We start from the raw sequence: 17350 nt of genomic DNA, 5'->3' as shown, positions 1-17350 counted from the left end.
TAGGAGTGGATATTCGTGAAAAACTCTGTGCTCTCATATTGATTTGTTGATTCCAGTAACAAACACATTAGCAAAGCTCTTTCTATCTTTTAAATTGTTCGTGAGTTGTATGAATGATTGAACTGCAATGATCAATCTTCTGAAGTTAAGTTGTAGCTTTTACGGTAAAGATCTAACCAGACAACGATATAACAAAATAAAAATATTTTTCAAAAAAAAAACTAATAGCAGAAAGGAGCACTCGGTTAATGAAAGATACAAAATAGGAGTATCTTGTAGCATTATCATCTTAGGCTATAGAGCCAGATGGAATGTCCATGGAAGCTGCTTCATTGTCTTATGAGATGCTTAAGCTTGGAAATGAATTCTCTCAACCGCGCCCATTGCAGATGAGCATCTGGTAAATATATAGCTTGGAAACAGTCTCTTGTGTTGCTGTTGTTGGAATTTTTCAGGAATGTCTGTAGAAGCTGGACCGAGTTGTTCTCACTTTTCAAACATTTTATGCTTCTTAATAGAGTATCATGTATCCAAACCTAAGGACATGAATGTAACAGTGAGAGGAACCTAAAAGAATCCATGTCTTGATTGTTAACTGAGAGAGAGGATCATGTATCCAAACCCAAACTATCTATCTGTCCTAATCCTTCTTGGTCACAAAATCTCATTTTCTGATCTCAATCTATGAGCTGAAGAACTACAAGCTAACTGAGACTGGTTCTTGTTTATGTTTGTGCTTCTGCATCTCTTTCTCGACGGTAAGCGAAAATCTCCTGTCCAACTACTCTTCCTACACGTCTACTCCTCCTACTTCTCTTACTCAAAGCTCTCTTACCTTCTCTCTCAACCCCATTCTCTGACATTGGAACATAATGAATAAACCACAAAGGCAACATAGCTGTCAAAGACTGCATCAAGATTCCTGCAGGCAAGTTTGCGTAGTTATTACACGTTACACCGATCGCATTAGCCATCCCAACTCCAGCAAACCCGCTAACTATCGATGACAAACACAGAGCTGAAGCTAAGAAAGAAGTAATGGATCCTTCACATCCTCCAGGGCACATGTTTGCTAGCAAGACAGAAAACGGAAGAATCTTGAACTGTGCAAGAATCTCAGCCACACTTGAAAAGCAAAGCACAAAAGCCTTGTTGGAGATTCCAAACGTTACATTTATTTGCTTCACCAAAATGTAATCAAAGAGTAATGACAATGCATATAGGAGCTGGACTATATGGACCAGTGGCCTCATGGGAAGCGTCTTCTTCAAGTAACGATCGTAAACCACGGTTAAACATAGAAGCATCAACTGTCCAATAACCTTTGACATTCCTATAACCCAAGGATCAAGATTCAGAACTTGAGTTTGGTAGCAGAAGACTGATCCTGAGAGAGGAGGCACCATTGCAATGGAAGCTATGATCCAAGTTAATGGCTGAGAGACTTCATCTCCCTGAATAACTCCCATAAGATCTGTAAACTGTTTCTTTAAACTTGTCTCTCTTATCCGTGGTAGGCCAAATGATTCTTCTCTGGAGGACAGAGAAACAGTGAGCTGAAGAGACAAGATAGCTGTGAAAGCAAGGAACAAGATTCTAGGAGGTGTCTTGAGCAAGCAATATCCACCAAGTAGGTTTCCAAGGATTCCTCCAACAGCTGAAGCCATGAGGGCATAGGACTGAAGACCATTCATTTGGTATCTTAAACCGTACTCAGCAACTAATGCGTCTTGTGCAACTTCAGCAATGGATGCTCCAAGGTTACTAAGCAAAGCAAGTCCCAAAAGTGAAGGAAGAGCTTCTCGAGAACCGGGGAATATTGCTAATGAACCCCATGCTAAACCTTGCAAAAGCACTGAGACAAATAGGATCTGAGATTTAAACATTTAAAAAAAAAAAAAAAAAAAAAAAATTGAGCAAAAACATTTTTAAATTAATTTTAATAATTTGGGAGCTATATGTGTAATAGTTTTTTAAGATTTGGACATGCAAAAGTTTCATCCGGCTATGCTCAGAACCCGCCATGCTACAACAAAAATATTCGACCAGCTAGGATTTTTTTTCTAGACAAGAAAATCTTTGTGACTAACCTCCAATGGAGATGTAAGGAACTCTACGAGCACCACCGATGTACAGAACATCTGAGAGGACTCCATAGAGAGGTTTAGCCACCATGGGAAGAATAGCAGTGTACTGCACAAGCTGAAGCGTCGATGGCTTGAGGTTAAGGCAATGAGACATGTGAAAGTTAAGTGCAAGCCATGGGAAACACCTTGACCCTTGAACCCAATACCCTACAGCACATAGCAAAACCGCGTTTCCTTGATCTCTTCTACCCACTTTCGTTTCAGCAAAGCCCCCACCACCATTGTTGTTTCTCCCTCTAACTACCGAGAGACTACAACTGGTCAATGTTGTTCTTGATCTCGTGTTGGAATTTACTACAAGGGTTCTGCTTTGATGCTGATGTTTCTTGTTAGTGGTGGTGTTTCGGCTTCTTCCGTAGGGGATTGTTGATGGTTTCAAGAGCTTTACTGGGTTTGAGATGGATAACAATAATGGATTGTTCATGATTCCTTAAGGCTTCTCTTGTTTTTGATCTGAGGGATTCAAAATCTGTGGGAAATAATGAAGAGATGGAACAGAGAGAAGAAAGGAGAGAGATTCACGGGTGGGTTCTTAAGAAGGAAAGAAAATCAGCCACAGAGATAATGTGGCGACCATTGTATTATACTATCTTTATATATAAAGAAGGGTTTGTATCTCTCCCAAGCTATCCAGCTCAGCATCCAGCTAGAAAATTCGGCTTTCCTCGCGCTGCCACGTGTCCTCTGCACTGCGTTTCATTTAAACGAAAGTGACGCAAGTTGGGTTTGGGTCGTGACATGGGCTTTTTGTTGTTGGCCCTTTGTGTTTTATGTTCCCAGGAGAGAAGCGCCAGCCCTTTTTTTTTGTTCAACAAAGCGCCAGCCCTAATCCGGAGAAAAAAAAAACAACCCCTTCTTCCTCTTCGATGCGTTCTTCCTCTTCGATGCGGCGGCGATGAGGGACTTTCGAGTTTCTTACTTCGATCTGAAATGGTTCTATTAATGGAATCAAATTGATTGTCCCCTCCACGATCCATTCTCAATGGTTTGCGAAAGGCGGTTTCAAAGCAGTATAAATAGATGTGAGTGTTGCTCTCTTCGAACTCATACTCTCTTCGTAAATCTCAAATCTTTCTAATCCACTGTGATATGGCTACCAGAGTTTTCTTCTCAGATTTGAAGGCCGGCGGCAAGTGTTCATCCGTCGTCGAGGCGAGACTCTTGCGATACTGGGAATCCCGGAATGTGAAACGCGGCGGCGAGTTGATGTGGGTTGACATGCTCTTGATCGACGTTAATGTAAGTTCTTATTTTTTGTTTGCTGTTTTATAAATTTTGGCTTCGATCATCTGTCTGAATTTTGTTTTTAATTCTTTTGTTTGCTGTTTTATATATTTTGGCTTCGATCATCTGGCTGAGTTTTGTTTCTGTGTTATGTCAATACGGTGCAGTCGACCATAATGCATGCCACCATCTATGATAACCGCCTTCCGAGATTCCGGTCTAAGCTCGCAGCCGGAAAGATGTTTTCTATATCTGGTTTCGATGTTGCCCGGTGTGCTCAGAATTACCGTCTCACCGACTCTCCTTTGCTGCTCCGGTTTAGTGATTTAACCGATTTTGATGAGTTAACAGAGCCGGTTTCGCCTTTGCCACAAGAAGGCTTCCGGTTCTGCAATCATTCTGAGTTAGCCGGATTGGCTAACACAAACACACAGCTCCCGGGTAGGTTTAAATATGTTGGGATGATCCTTTTTATCGAACATGCTACTGATTAGTGCTATTGTGTCTCTCAAAGACATTATAGGTGAGATCACAGCTGTTAAGAGTACCGTTAACGACACTCTTGGAGAGAAGGACCGTATCATGGCAACTATCAAGCTTGATAAGTATTTTTTAATCTTTTGCTTTTTCAAAATTTCCTTTATATAATTACACCGTTTAGAATTCAAATTAATATATTGTTTAAATATGCTTCTTTGCAGTGGTGCGAATGTCATTCTAAGCATCTTTGACGCTCAGGCTGTGTCTTTCCATAAAAAAACTTGAAGACATGAATGATGATCTAGAGGTAATGTGGTCTCTCGGTTGGTTCAAATATTTGTCTGAGATATATAATTACATTATAATCTAACTATATGATATGATCTGTAGGTGGTTTGTTCCTCAATGCAACATCAGGGACACACATCTACTTTGACAAGGAGACCAACGCAGGAGAAGTTTACTTCTACACTTAAGTTTATCAGCAGTTGAGTGTCTACGTACACATCCATAAATTCCAAGTTACCTGAGTTTTGGATAATTGTTTTGTTTGGTCGGTAGAGACACTGGGGTCCCATCTGCCGCACCATTACTGAAAGGATATGCGAAGGTGGAGACTCTGACCGTCTCGGAGCTAAATAATTTTATAACCTCTGCTACATCACAGGTATCATATTTGGCGATGGTCTATTAATTTTTGGATCGTGTGTATCGATATATGATCTTTATATACCATGGGTAGGAAATTGACTTCATCTGCACTGGTAGATTTGTTCGGCTCGACGTGGACAAGGGCTGGTGTTATGTTGCCTGCTCTAAATGCAGTAAAAAAATTGCAGCGTACAGTCTCTGCTTTGCAGTGTACGCGATGCAGTAATACCAATGCTGTCGGAGTTCTTCGGTACGTATTGTAGTGTAATTATAAAAAATATATATACGCATTTATGTACGTGATAGTGCTTGACTTAGCATTTGTTTCTCCATTATCATACAGCTATCGTGTTGAGTTGGCAATTGCTGATGATACTGCTGAAGGTGTGTTCGTGTGTTTTGATGGGGTGATGACTAAGCTACACAACCTCAGAGCAAGTGAAGCCGGTCAGATGTTGGTAAGATATGCATTCATCTTCTTATACATGATATAATTAGATAGCTGCTTACATAAGTGTGACTTCAATTTGGCTCGCAGGCTGAGGAAGGAGTGAATCCTAAGGATGCTGTGGTGCCTCCATTTATCACGGACATGGAAGGAAAAACATTCACATTCCAAGTCAGGGTTAGTGCATGTAACTTCACTGCTCATCATCAGACATTCACCATCACCCGCATTCTCAACGAGCATGAGCGTATTCCAGTTCCTGACTTTGTTGTCGATGTAAGAATGTGTTTGCTATGCTTTGATCATCTGTCAGTATTCTTTGACGTCAATTCATATGTGATTTTAGTAATTTTTTAAACCGTGCGAATGGATTAGGGGGGAGACGATGCTGATGATGATGACAAGCCAGATGGTAGTCCAGTTCCTGTTCAGACGGAAACTGGAGAGAGCAGTATTGATGCAGCTAAGAATGGTGACGACAACACAGATGGTCTTGCGCCTGAGAATATTGTCCACCCAGCTAATAAGGAGGCCAAGAAAGCACGTGTTGTTTGAGATGAGATATCAGAAGTTATGTTTGGAGTTTCTGGTTTTGAATAATGTTTCTTATTAATCTGTAGTTTTTTCGCGTGTTTGGTCATATCTGTTTCAGCTTTGTCTTTTAGTTACCAGTTACTTGACAGACAATTCTCATTATTATAAATACTATTTATATTCATTCTCCTATATATATTGTTTTTTTTATTGGTTAGATATAAACCATGGCTTCCATACACTATTCATACGGGATTTAGTGTTTGCCGTCAGATTCATACGTATAGTTATGGTTGATCTTGATAGATTCGAACAGAACATAAGAATTACGTATATATTGTGAATTGCTCAAGTAGCTCCGTACACTTATCTCTGAAATGTTGGTATATTGAAAAGTATTGATTGTTCATATATTAAACAATGTTTCGGGAATTAGTTAAAAAACAATTGTTCGGGATTGTTTGAGATTCTACCTTATGAATATATTCAACGGATTCGCTCAGAAAATACTTATTGGAGAGTGATTTAGTGAAAGATAATGTGGCATGGTAAAACCTTGGTATGAATCAAGTAGCTCCATATACTATTTTCTGGAGTATTGATTTATTACAATAATGATTGTTCAAAAAACATACAATTTTTGAAATTATTTGATGATCTAACTTATGAGAGGGAGTGTAACAAAGTGCAACCTTGATAAGGTGTATTTAAATAATACAGCTTTAGTTATTTTGACAGATTTACACTAAATTATGTAAGCTACATAGTAGAACCTTAGTACGGAATATGAAAGAATATAAATATATATTTCGTAGCGTATGTCGACCAATTAATTCGACATTAACGGAGGCATTAATTTCGGCTAATTAACAAATTATATCTGACCTCTCACTTGCACAGTGACACTTATGAAACGGTTTAGGTAATAAACATTGGGAGCCAAGGTTATCTTTCTCTAGCTTAGTAGACCTTCCATTTCTCCTTCGTCTGTGAGAGCTTTTTGAGTGATGGTAAAGAAATCACGTACGAAAGCTCAAACATCTGGCTCCACTGAGTTGAGGGTCACCCCTGATAGAGGTTTGTGTACTCATGCTGATACCACGAACATCGCAAACGCAACAGGTGGCTCCAGTGCTGGTACGTGATATTCACGTATACAGATTTTAAGTTTGAGAATAATCTGTCTTTGCCTTCATCACAATTTATGCCACATTATCTCATGTATACCGTTCCTGTTCGTACATTCCATTAGGTGACCAACAAGGAAATGCAACACAATCAGCTAGACAGGCCCGTTGCTAACAACTTACCTAAGTTTACCTTTTTTAGTATTTCCATTTCCATGCATGTTCCAATTACTACTGTTTTTTTTTTTTTTTTTTTCTGCATTGTTTCATGTTTACTTTAAAGAAATTATAAAGAAATTCTGATAGCTGCTAATTCCATATCTATTAAACTATATTCTAATCCTGTTATACATATGCACATTTATTTAATTATTCATATTAAAATGCATAAAAGTTAATCTTACATTTACATAATTACATAATAATTACATAATTATCAGGAACTCATATCTTGTGGCACAAGTAAGCAGTTCTGCAATTTGGGCTTCTTATAATCCATAATAATAAAAGGATGACTCTTGGGCTTAGAATATTAACAATACATTTACCGTTCGAAAGTCCACGGAAGTTATAGTTTCATCATGATGTATATTAATCCCCTCAGACAGATCAAAGAGACCACCAGTGCAGTATTTTGTTAGAAACACAATATTAAACTTGGCCTTAATTACACAAAATGCAAGTTCGGAAATCATATATTAAAGTTAACGTGCTCCACTGTCCATGCACGAAAGTAGAGAATTCAACCTTTAGGTATTTCTTGCAAATTATAATCAGTTCAACCAATAAAATAACACCATTAGTATAATTAAAAATATATATTTAAAAATATAAAAAATTATAAGGGTGAATCTTTATGGAAATAAATGATAAATTATATTATTATAAATATATTTTTGAAAATATAAAGTACAGTTCTCTCCATCCTGGTGCCTCCACGTCATCCGCCACATCAGAAAGTCGACTTCTGTGATTGTGACACGTGTCCTAATCACCCCAAACGGCAGCGCTTCAATTCATTCAGAGAAACCTTATGTTTTTTGGCAAAAGAAAACCTTACGTCTTCATCCGTCTCCCATAGCCTTTTAGGGTTCATCCTATTGTTCGATCTCTGACGACTTCTCTGACTCCATGAATGGAGGTTGGAGAGATTTAGTGGCTCAACCCGGTGTACGATGTGGCTCTCTCTCTCTCTCTGCTATAATTTTGTCTTTAAATTGATCTTTGCCTTCTTCTTCTTCTTTTTTCAGTTTATCGACAAAGCATGAAGGGAGACGATTCGATCTTAGATTTAATGCCTCCAAGGAAGAAGCATAATAAAGGACCCAACAAGGTTAGGTGTTAGATAAACCCTAATCATAGTAATAAGATTTTTGCAAGTAGTTCTATCTACCTGATTAATACCTGTAAACAAATGTTTAAGCAAATCTCAGAAACGGAAGCTGAAGAAACTTGAGGAAGACAGGGAGAAAGAGCTCCTCTCTGCAAAAACTTCCAAGTTGTTAGAGTATGCTTACACTCTTTTCTTCAGTTCCCAATTCATTCATCATCTTTTGTTTATGTGAGTTTGATATTGAGTTTCTCTGCAGCAAGTATAAAATATCTCAGGATGTGTCTTCGCTTTTCCAATCTTCAAAAGCCATAGGTAGAGTAAGCAAGCAACCACAGTTTCTCTCTTTGTTAAAAACGTTTAGTCAATGGTGTTGTTCTGAATCTCCTTTTGTGTATTTCAGTCTGATAAGAAGCTGGAGAAACGCATGAGACCAATGCAACTATCTAAAGCTGGTGTTTTGTCTGATGAACCAGTCAAGGAAAATGACAACTCTGATTCATGTATGGACGAGCCTACCACACCTGAAATCCATATCCCAACTCTTCATACTGATTCTCACCAACTTATTCATCCCAATGAACTCGATTCCAAAGTAATGATAATCTCTGCTGAAGAGTCCCGTGAAGAAGAATGGTTTGTGAATTTTTTAAAAAAATTTCGGCTATGATATGTGTGTTTCGTTTGATTGGTTACTATTTCTAGAAAACCGGTTGCTGTAAGACCACTTAAGTTCCTCGGGTTAGTGGTTTTGTTCATGTCTAATCCTGTTTCTGAATCTTTCAGTTCCTTTATGAAGCTGGTTTTGGTTCAAAGCAAGTTAATTCTCGAAGTGGGGTTATTGGTATTACACAGCCACGTCGTGTTGCTGTCCGTCCTCGCCACTGCCGAGAGGGTGGCTCATGAGCTTGGTGTTCACCTCAGTCAAGGAGTCGGTTTCAAAGGTAGGTGCGACAAAAAGATTGGCGAGAACTCATCTATAAGTTTATAAACGATGGGATAAATCTGTGAAGTTAAGGTAATTTTGTAGACTCTGTTTTCCATCTCAAATGTACGTAAGATAATTTGTTTCACTTTAACAGTCATCATGTTCAATCTGTCTATGTTCACACGTACTGACGAGAACCTATTGATCGCAGTGATTGCAGGCAGCATAGATTTTAAAAGATCTTTAAGCTACAGAGGCATTCTTCATACACCCACCAGTCATCCTCCAACTTATTTGGCTTCCTAATTCCATGTAACATTTATGTACGTACATTCGCATCTGTGAAAACAGAGTATTTCTTCATACATGCGCCGGTCATCTTCCAATTTATTTAGCTTCCTAATTCCCTGAAACATTTACGTAATCTGGATTTTCTAATCATTATAACAATCGTGTATTTATTATTCAGGTTCAGTTGATATAATATATCCCTCCTGGTAATAAGATCTAGGGGAGCAGTGGCCATGTGGTTGACGGAATGACGGTGATCAGCATGCAAATACTGTGTAGATGGTGATTTTGCTTCAGCTACATCGGTGTTGGGAGTCAGAAACCGCGTGGTGTACAAGCTTGCGCTGGTTCCTCTCAAACAGTCTCTTTTCTTCCTCTTCGCAACTCCAACCTTAGGGTAAACCCATCCACCATACCTTTGATCTCTGTTTTCTCTTACTGAGTTAATTTTAAGCAGTGGTCGTAAGTACTACGTTTTTAACATTACAATTATAGATGATTGAAGAAAAGACTAACCAGCTATGTGTATCTATATGTTTTTTAGGTGTCTCTCTGTATGTACTGATTTAGATTTAGTCCTAAAGAATACTTTGCAAGTTCAGATTTAGTTATTTACACCTAAAGAGGTAAGCATCCATCAATTTATAGACACTTTATTCTGAATGGAAATCTAAATGTTCTCATATACAATTGCTTTTCTTTTCTATCAATGATGCTTGCTTGAAAATAAACTTAAATATGGTTTTGTATAGAATCCTATTAGTGTGTTATAGGATGCTCCGAAGAAACTTCTGGATATTTTTCTTTATAAGCTGCTCCAAATCATCAGTCGTTAAGACTTCTCGCAACTGTTCTTATACAGGTGAATATGAATCTTGGTTTATGTCTCCCTCATTAAGTCAGCCGTCGCAATGAACGTAAAGAGAGTAGTAATCATATACACAAAGCTGCAATGGCTATCAACAGCAGCATCATTAGTGTCTTACATGGCAAATCTTCCAAAGGTTTATGTTACGTTCAGTAACTATGTTACGGCTGAGAGAGCAGAGATTCTGCTCTATTGTTTGAAACATTGTTGCCTTGGATTATCTCAATTGTATATGCAAGATTCTGTAAAATAAGGTAAACAAACTCAAGAAAGTAAAGTATATAAGTTTGATTGAAATAGTTACTAAACACTAACCATAGTAATATTATTGATGTTGTGTTGGCAGGATGTTACGAGAGAGTTGTTGAAGAGCCGTTCAAGAGTACTTCAAGGTTTAGCTTTTAACATAGTTGCTTGGAATGATTCTGTTATCTTTGCAGACAAAATCATGAGGCGTAGTGAATAACCTTTTATAGGTTTTCCAATTTACTTCTATATTTATTTATTTTCCTTATGTTCTGATCTATCTCCTGTAAATTTATTTCAGATCAAAATCAATGTGAAATCTAGAACTAAAGCATTTACTTCCTTTTTCTTAAGTTTTGGATATATTAATAAGCAAAGAGAGAAGAACAGACATAAAGAAAGGAGTTACATTACGAAATTCTAAGGGAATAATAATATTTGAAAACTAATTTCTGATTTCATATTATATACAGCAAGGTTCCTTTTGAAAACTAATTCTGGTTCCATCTTACATACAACAAGATTCCGTTCGGGAGTGTGATTAAAATACGAAATCTGAAAAAAAACACAAGACTTCCTGTTTCTGTCTTCTTATGAGCCCTCGATAATTGGAACAGTCTTCAAGGCAACACTATCGAAGCTTTTATGTGATGTGCTCCTGAGTTACTGATTGCTTATACATACTTCTCTTACTCTCTTTCTTAAAGTTAATCAGGAACAGAGTTTCTAAAGGAGAAAGCACAGTTTGAGCCCAACTTAAACTAACAAATGCTAGACTCATGTTTCAGAAAAAAAAAAAAAAGAAGACAACAGGTAAACTATGACTAAGCAAATCTGGTGGTTGAGCTGCAGAGACAAGAAGCACAGCTTGAAGAGAAGGCGCATAATGTTAAAGATGTACCAATAATAGATGTGACAGAGTTACAGAGATGTAAATCCCATCTTGGGTTGCAACTCGAACAGTCACATTATAAGATTCAGTATTTGGAGCAGAGGCAAAGGATCAAAGATGATGATACAGAAAAATAGGTGGCTAATCTCGAAGAAAGAAAGCCTATATTTTTAAAACTATGTTCTGTCAAATGGAATAAGCCAAATATACTTGATATCTTATGATCTCAATTATAAGGCGTCACTCTTGAAAATGTATTAGATTTACGTAATTATATTTTTGTTTGTCTCTACTAAAAATTCTGTGTAACAAAACAAATCCACATTTAAATTTTCAAAAGATAATAAATGTTAACTATACAATTTCTATGTGTATCCTCTTCCAATGTAAAACATTAAAATTATATTATTGCAAAGTTTTTCTAACGAAAAAATAATAATACAAGGTTATACAATACTTCTATGTAAAAAATTAATTTATTTTCATGTGTATATTCAAATTTTACTTATATTTGATAATTCCGAGAGCAAATGATGTGTGAGTGAAATAAAATTAATATATTTATAAATCTATTCTTAAATATCCTAAATTTAGAAAACTCTTTAAGAAACAAATTAGCAGTAAAACCATGTATTTAAATTACCAGTTCAAAGAATAATCAAAAAACAGGTGTGTATCACCGGAAAAAAAACCTAGCCAATAATATTCTACTACATACAGTAGAACCTCTATAAATTAATAATGTTGGGACTTTGAAATTTTATTAATTTATAGAGATATTAATTTATAAAAGTTTTTTTATTTGGATTTCTTATTTTAAAATTTATTTATTCTAAGATAAGAAACATATTTGATTTTAATGTATATACATGAATTGTAATTTTTTGAAATTTGAAATTTATATTAATATTATTATATTATTTGGTGTATATAATATATATTGCATAGAACCTTAAATGTGATTTTAGATATAATATTACTAAATCTCATCAAAAATATATTAAATGTTAAGAAAATTTAAAGATAATTCAATTGTGAATATAAAACAAACAATATAAGAGTAAGTTCTTACTTATATAAAATATGTATACATATAAATTATTAATTTATAATTTTAATGGGATAATATATTTACACAGAATTTTTTTAAAATATATTACATTATTATTTTATTGATTTGTGTCAAATTTTAATGGGATAATATATTTACACAGAATTTTTTTAAAATATATTACATTATTATTTTATTGATTTGTGTCAAATTTTAAACCGGCCCAAGTTGGGACCGGTAAAATTTAATAATTTATACAGATTATTAATTTTTCAAGTATTACTTTGTAGAGTTTATACTATAATAAGTATTTACAAAATAAAAACATTACCCATTATATTTCTTTTTACACAAAATTTTAATTTTGGATAAAAACAATACATCACATCCCGCGCGTAGCGCGGGCCGATCCTAGTATGCAATAATTAGCACTTTATCTTTTTGTTTATTAGAGAGGAAACTATAGAATCAGAGAATGATCTCGAAGATTGATAAGAATCAAACAAACAAAAAGAAGAAGTTGGACAGGTTGTCTTCAATCAGATAGTCATTAAAACAAGTATAGTATAGTACTAATTTTATGTATTTAATTATCCCTTAATAAGGACTTGAGATTAATTTGTGTACGTTAACTTTATTTTCGTGGGACCCAGTTGCGGAGTATCCTTGGTGTTTCGAAAATGAGAGTTTTTTTTAAGATTCGGGTGGGGTCCCTTTCTGACATAAACTCCTCGAAACACTGATTGTGACTTGTTATTTGCGAAAATATTACATCTGACAAATTCATTTAGTTTCGACACGTATAAGTTAAGACATGTGTTACCATACTATAAGGCAGATTCTACTATGGATAATGCTTATGAGATTACATGCACATATTCCAAAGTTAACAAAGAATACATATCATCTACATATAAAAGACGCTATATTCCATTCTTAAACTGTTATTTTATCGTAGTAGCTCTAACTTTTTTAATACATCAGCCTAGTTCTCACATTTTCTTTCACCCATTTTTTCGTATTTACTCACATCAGATAATTGGTCAAAAGAAATTGGAGAGATGATAACAAGAATAAAGGAAAAACCACATAAAGAATAATCACAAAAACATAATATAAATTAAACAAAATTATACAATAACCCGTTGAAAAATATATGAAGAAAAAAAAAACAAATCCGTGTGAAGCACGGAGCCACTAATCTATACTAATAAAATGGACCTTTTGAGGCCCCAGAGAGCGTCCACATCAGCGAAAACAAATTTTCCCGAAAAATGACACGTGACATAAAATATAATTTTACATTTTAATATTACTAATTTTCAAAAATTATAAATAATATGTAAACATACAGCATAAAAGATTGAAAAACTACATTAAACATACGTAAGATTACCATTTTTCACTTAAAAAAAAGACGGTTTATCTCCATAATGTAACATTACCACTTTATTAAAAAAAAAAAAATTATATATAATTTCAAAAAAAATAAATATATGTAAACATACAACATAAAAAATGGAAATATTAAACATATGTAAGATTACAATTTTACATTTATCTATACTAATAAAATGGAGCTTTGGAGGCTCCGTAGAGCGTCCACATCAGCAAAAAAAACTTCTCCCGAAAAATGACACGTGGCATAAAATATAGTTTTACATTTTAATATTACTAATTTTCGAAAATTATAAATAATATATAAACATACAACATAAAAATGGAAAAACTACATTAAACATATGTAAGATTACCTTTTTTCACTTAAAAAAAAAGACGGCTTATCTCCATAATGTAACATTACCGCTTTATAAAAAAAAATTATATATAATTTCGAAAATAATAAATATATGTAAACATACAACATAAAAAATGGAAATATTAAATATATGTAAGATTACAATTTTACATTTATTTTAAAAAAATAATATGTAAACATACAATATAAAAAATAGAAAAACTACTTTAAACATATGTAAGATTACCATTTTTCACTTAAAAAAAAGGCTTATCTCCATAATATAACATTACCATTTTATAAAAAAAAAACATAAATATAATTATTTGACTATTTGTCCAAGTTCTTCTATTAAACATTGCCGTTTTACATTAAAAATGGAAAATTACATTAAGATTTAAACATCTATCTTAAAATATAAAATATAGATATTAACTAAATATAAATTATAAGAAAGAGAAATACTCAATATATAGAAAAATAAATAATAAGTAAATATTATAAATATATAAATATACGAATTATATATACAATAATAAGTAAATGCACAAAGTTTTTAAAATGGAAAGGGTACATTAAATATTAAACATCTATCTTAAAATGTAAAATATATATATTAAGTAAATAGAAAGTATAAGAAAAAGAAATACACAACTTAAAAACAATAGAAAAAGTATATTAAGATTTAAACATCTATCTTAAAATGTAAAATATAGATATTACTCAAATAAAAAGTATAAGAAAAGGAAATACACAATTTAAAAAAATGGAAAAAGTACATTAGTATTTAAACATCTATCTTAAAATGTAAATCTATCTTAAAATATAAAATTATTAGTAAATAGAAAGTATAAGAAATAAAAATACACAATATAAAGAAAAATAAATAATAAGTAAATATATAATATAAGTAAATACCCAATTTAAAAAATGGAAAATTACATTAAGATTTAAAAATGTATTTTAAAATTTAAACTATAGATATTACGTAAATAGAAAGTATAACAAATGGAAATATACAATTTAAAAAAAATGGAAAACATACATTAAGATTTAAACATCTATTTTAAAATGTAAAATAGAGATATTAAGTAAATAAAAAGTACAAGAAATGGAAATACATATACAGGACAATAAATAATAAGTAAATAATGTAAATATATAATATATGAATTATATATATAATAATAAGTAAATACACAATTGTTTTCAAAAATGGAAAAAGTTCATTAAGCATTAAACATCTATCTTAAAATGTAAAATATATAATATAAGTAAATACACAATTTAAAAAAATGGAAAATATACATTAAGATTTTAATATATATTTTAAAATATAAAATATAGATACTACGTAAATAAAAAATATAAGAAATGGAAATAAACATTTTAAAAAATGGAAAAAGTACATTAAGATTTAAACATCTATCTTAAAATGTACATCTATCTTAAAATTTCAAGTATAAATATTAAGTAAATAGAAAGTATAAGAAATGAAAATACACAATATAAGGAAAATAAATAATAAGTAATTAATGTAAATATATAATATATGAATTATATATATAATAATAATAAGTAAATACACAATTTAAAAAATAGGAAAAATACATTAAGCATTAAAAATTTATATTAAAATGTAAAATATAGATATTAAGTAGCTTTATAATATAAGTAAATAAACAATTTAATAAAATGAAAAAAGTACATTAAGATTTAAACATCTATCTTAAAATGTAAAATATAGATATTAAACAAATAGAAAGTATAAGAAAGGAAAATACACAATAAAAAAATAAAAAAGTGCATTAAGATTTAAACATCTATCTTAAGATGTAAAATATAGATATTACGTAAATATAAAATATAATAAATAAAAATACATAATATAAAGAAAAATAAATAATAAATAAATAAAAAAATTATATTAAATTTAATTTAAATCTTAAAATATAAAATATATATATATTAATTGATATATAATATATGCAAATAATAATAATAATTAAATACATATTTTTGAAAATGACAAAAATATATTAAGATTTAAACATCTATCTTAAAATGTAAAATATAGATATTAAGTAAATAGAAAGTATAAGAAATAGAAATACACCATTTTATATAAGAAAGTCTAAAATGGAAATACACAATATACGGAAAATTTTAAAATTGGAAATAATACATTAAATATTTATATTAAAATGTTAAAATAAATAAATAAATACGTAGTAAATTATATAAAAATGGAAATACCACATTAAACAAAAAAAATAAAAATGTATTGTTTTACATCAAGAAAGTCCCTATAAAACTCATTATTCCATCAACATCAACCTCACACTATCAAGGAAAACTTCAAAGCACTCGAGCAAAAAAATGGTTCCATTATCAACTCTTGCCGTCCCAAAAACCTTTAATGACCTTGAATGAGATTTTTTATAACAACAAACTTTTTGTTAGGTGGATTCATTGTTGGGAAACCCACAACTTCCAAAAGCCAAACTTATTCATGGGAATTGAATTGCTTTTCATAGACTCAAAGGTATTCTTACAAATTTAAATTAACATAATCCATAATTTTATTGTTAATATTCATACTAACTCTTTCATGATCAAACCATTACAGTTAATAACCATTCAAGCGTTTATCCCGAAACACTTCCTTCCTCGCCGAATCAGGTATTGGTTCATGTTGGTTTAGTATTGTTTTTGGTTTATTAACCGGTTTAGGAAGATCCTATTGTAAATATAGTTTAAGTTGGTTTAGCATATATTATGCTTAAAATAAATTAAATTAAATATTAGTAATATTATGCTTAAAATATAATTTTAGAGAGTTTTCAAATATAGTTTACAGAACATTATATGTGATGAATTTAATTTATTAAATTCGTTTATTACTTAAACTAAGTTTTTTTTAAAACATACCGAGTTATAAATATCAATGATGGATTGGTGAGTATAACATGAAGACAAAAATATAAATATTTGATTTTCAAGATAAGAAATTCAGCTTTTATTCAGTTACTCGATATATAATTTCTTAAATTATTATTTTTTTAAATATACATAATTTATATATATAGATTAATCTTCCAAACTTAAACTATTATATTATATATGAATAATATTTTTAAATAAAAATAATTTCTGATTTAAAAAAAGATAAAAATAACAAATGTTTATTTTTAAATAATGGATGTAATTTACGTTATACTATCATTTAACAAGTATTAGATACGTTTTGATATATCATTATTTTCTATTTCCATAAAACAATAAATTGTTAAACATTAATATCATCTAGGTTAAGTATACGAACAACACAAATTCAAACATCACAAAAAATATTTACATAAACATTATCATACAATAATTTAATCAAAAATGCA

The 17350-nt window shown here is 31.9% G+C and overlaps 4 protein-coding genes across 14 annotated transcripts; 3 read left to right on the top strand and 1 right to left on the bottom strand.

Annotated features, from left to right (window-relative positions):
• Positions 1-137: 137 nt before the first annotated feature.
• LOC106375863 (probable folate-biopterin transporter 9, chloroplastic) lies at positions 138-2731 on the bottom strand. 2 transcript variants are annotated; one of them, XM_013815871.3, is made up of 2 exons: positions 2091-2731; positions 138-1855 (listed from the first exon to the last, which is right to left on the bottom strand). In XM_013815871.3, the coding sequence occupies exons 1-2, from the start codon at positions 2569-2571 to the stop codon at positions 726-728; spliced, it is 1611 nt and encodes a 536-aa protein (XP_013671325.1). In that variant the 5' UTR covers positions 2572-2731; the 3' UTR covers positions 138-725. The 2 variants fall into 2 exon arrangements, with proteins under 2 accessions (XP_013671325.1, XP_022556241.1); XM_022700520.2 differs by having other exon boundaries at positions 138-1843; positions 2087-2141.
• Positions 2732-2942: 211 nt separating this feature from the next.
• On the top strand, positions 2943-5694 carry LOC106446731. Of its 6 annotated transcripts, none has more exons than XM_048754983.1 (11): positions 2943-3169; positions 3248-3386; positions 3539-3812; positions 3886-3976; positions 4073-4158; positions 4242-4309; positions 4413-4518; positions 4594-4752; positions 4846-4960; positions 5041-5226; positions 5326-5694. In XM_048754983.1, the coding sequence occupies exons 8-11, from the start codon at positions 4655-4657 to the stop codon at positions 5503-5505; spliced, it is 579 nt and encodes a 192-aa protein (XP_048610940.1). In that variant the 5' UTR covers positions 2943-3169; positions 3248-3386; positions 3539-3812; positions 3886-3976; positions 4073-4158; positions 4242-4309; positions 4413-4518; positions 4594-4654; the 3' UTR covers positions 5506-5694. The 6 variants fall into 6 exon arrangements, with proteins under 6 accessions (XP_048610940.1, XP_048610939.1, XP_048610938.1 ...); XM_048754982.1 differs by having other exon boundaries at positions 4242-4338; positions 4620-4752; XM_048754981.1 differs by having other exon boundaries at positions 4242-4338.
• On the top strand, positions 3237-4327 carry LOC125586210. The gene is made up of 4 exons (XM_048756052.1): positions 3237-3386; positions 3539-3812; positions 3895-3948; positions 4242-4327. The coding sequence occupies exons 1-4, from the start codon at positions 3237-3239 to the stop codon at positions 4325-4327; spliced, it is 564 nt and encodes a 187-aa protein (XP_048612009.1).
• A 1876-nt stretch (positions 5695-7570) lies between the features above and the next one.
• LOC106434807 (ATP-dependent RNA helicase DEAH13-like) lies at positions 7571-10627 on the top strand. 5 transcript variants are annotated; one of them, XM_048754976.1, is made up of 11 exons: positions 7571-7781; positions 7862-7944; positions 8045-8118; positions 8201-8261; positions 8345-8577; positions 8728-8885; positions 9081-9192; positions 9339-9557; positions 9705-9786; positions 10023-10282; positions 10375-10627. In XM_048754976.1, the coding sequence occupies exons 2-7, from the start codon at positions 7876-7878 to the stop codon at positions 9173-9175; spliced, it is 690 nt and encodes a 229-aa protein (XP_048610933.1). In that variant the 5' UTR covers positions 7571-7781; positions 7862-7875; the 3' UTR covers positions 9176-9192; positions 9339-9557; positions 9705-9786; positions 10023-10282; positions 10375-10627. The 5 variants fall into 5 exon arrangements, 2 of the variants coding, with proteins under 2 accessions (XP_048610933.1, XP_048610934.1); XR_007322590.1 differs by having other exon boundaries at positions 7736-7781; positions 8035-8118; positions 8201-8256; positions 8728-8959; XR_007322591.1 differs by having other exon boundaries at positions 7764-7781; positions 8201-8256; positions 8728-8959; positions 9090-9192.
• The last annotated feature ends 6723 nt before the right edge of the window (positions 10628-17350 follow it).

The sequence above is a fragment of the Brassica napus genome, chromosome C4, assembly GCF_020379485.1.
Source record: "Brassica napus cultivar Da-Ae chromosome C4, Da-Ae, whole genome shotgun sequence".
Classification (NCBI taxonomy): Eukaryota; Viridiplantae; Streptophyta; class Magnoliopsida; order Brassicales; family Brassicaceae; genus Brassica; species Brassica napus.
The sequence above is the reverse complement of the archived record's forward strand: the minus strand, read 5'-3'. Positions and strand labels throughout refer to the sequence as shown.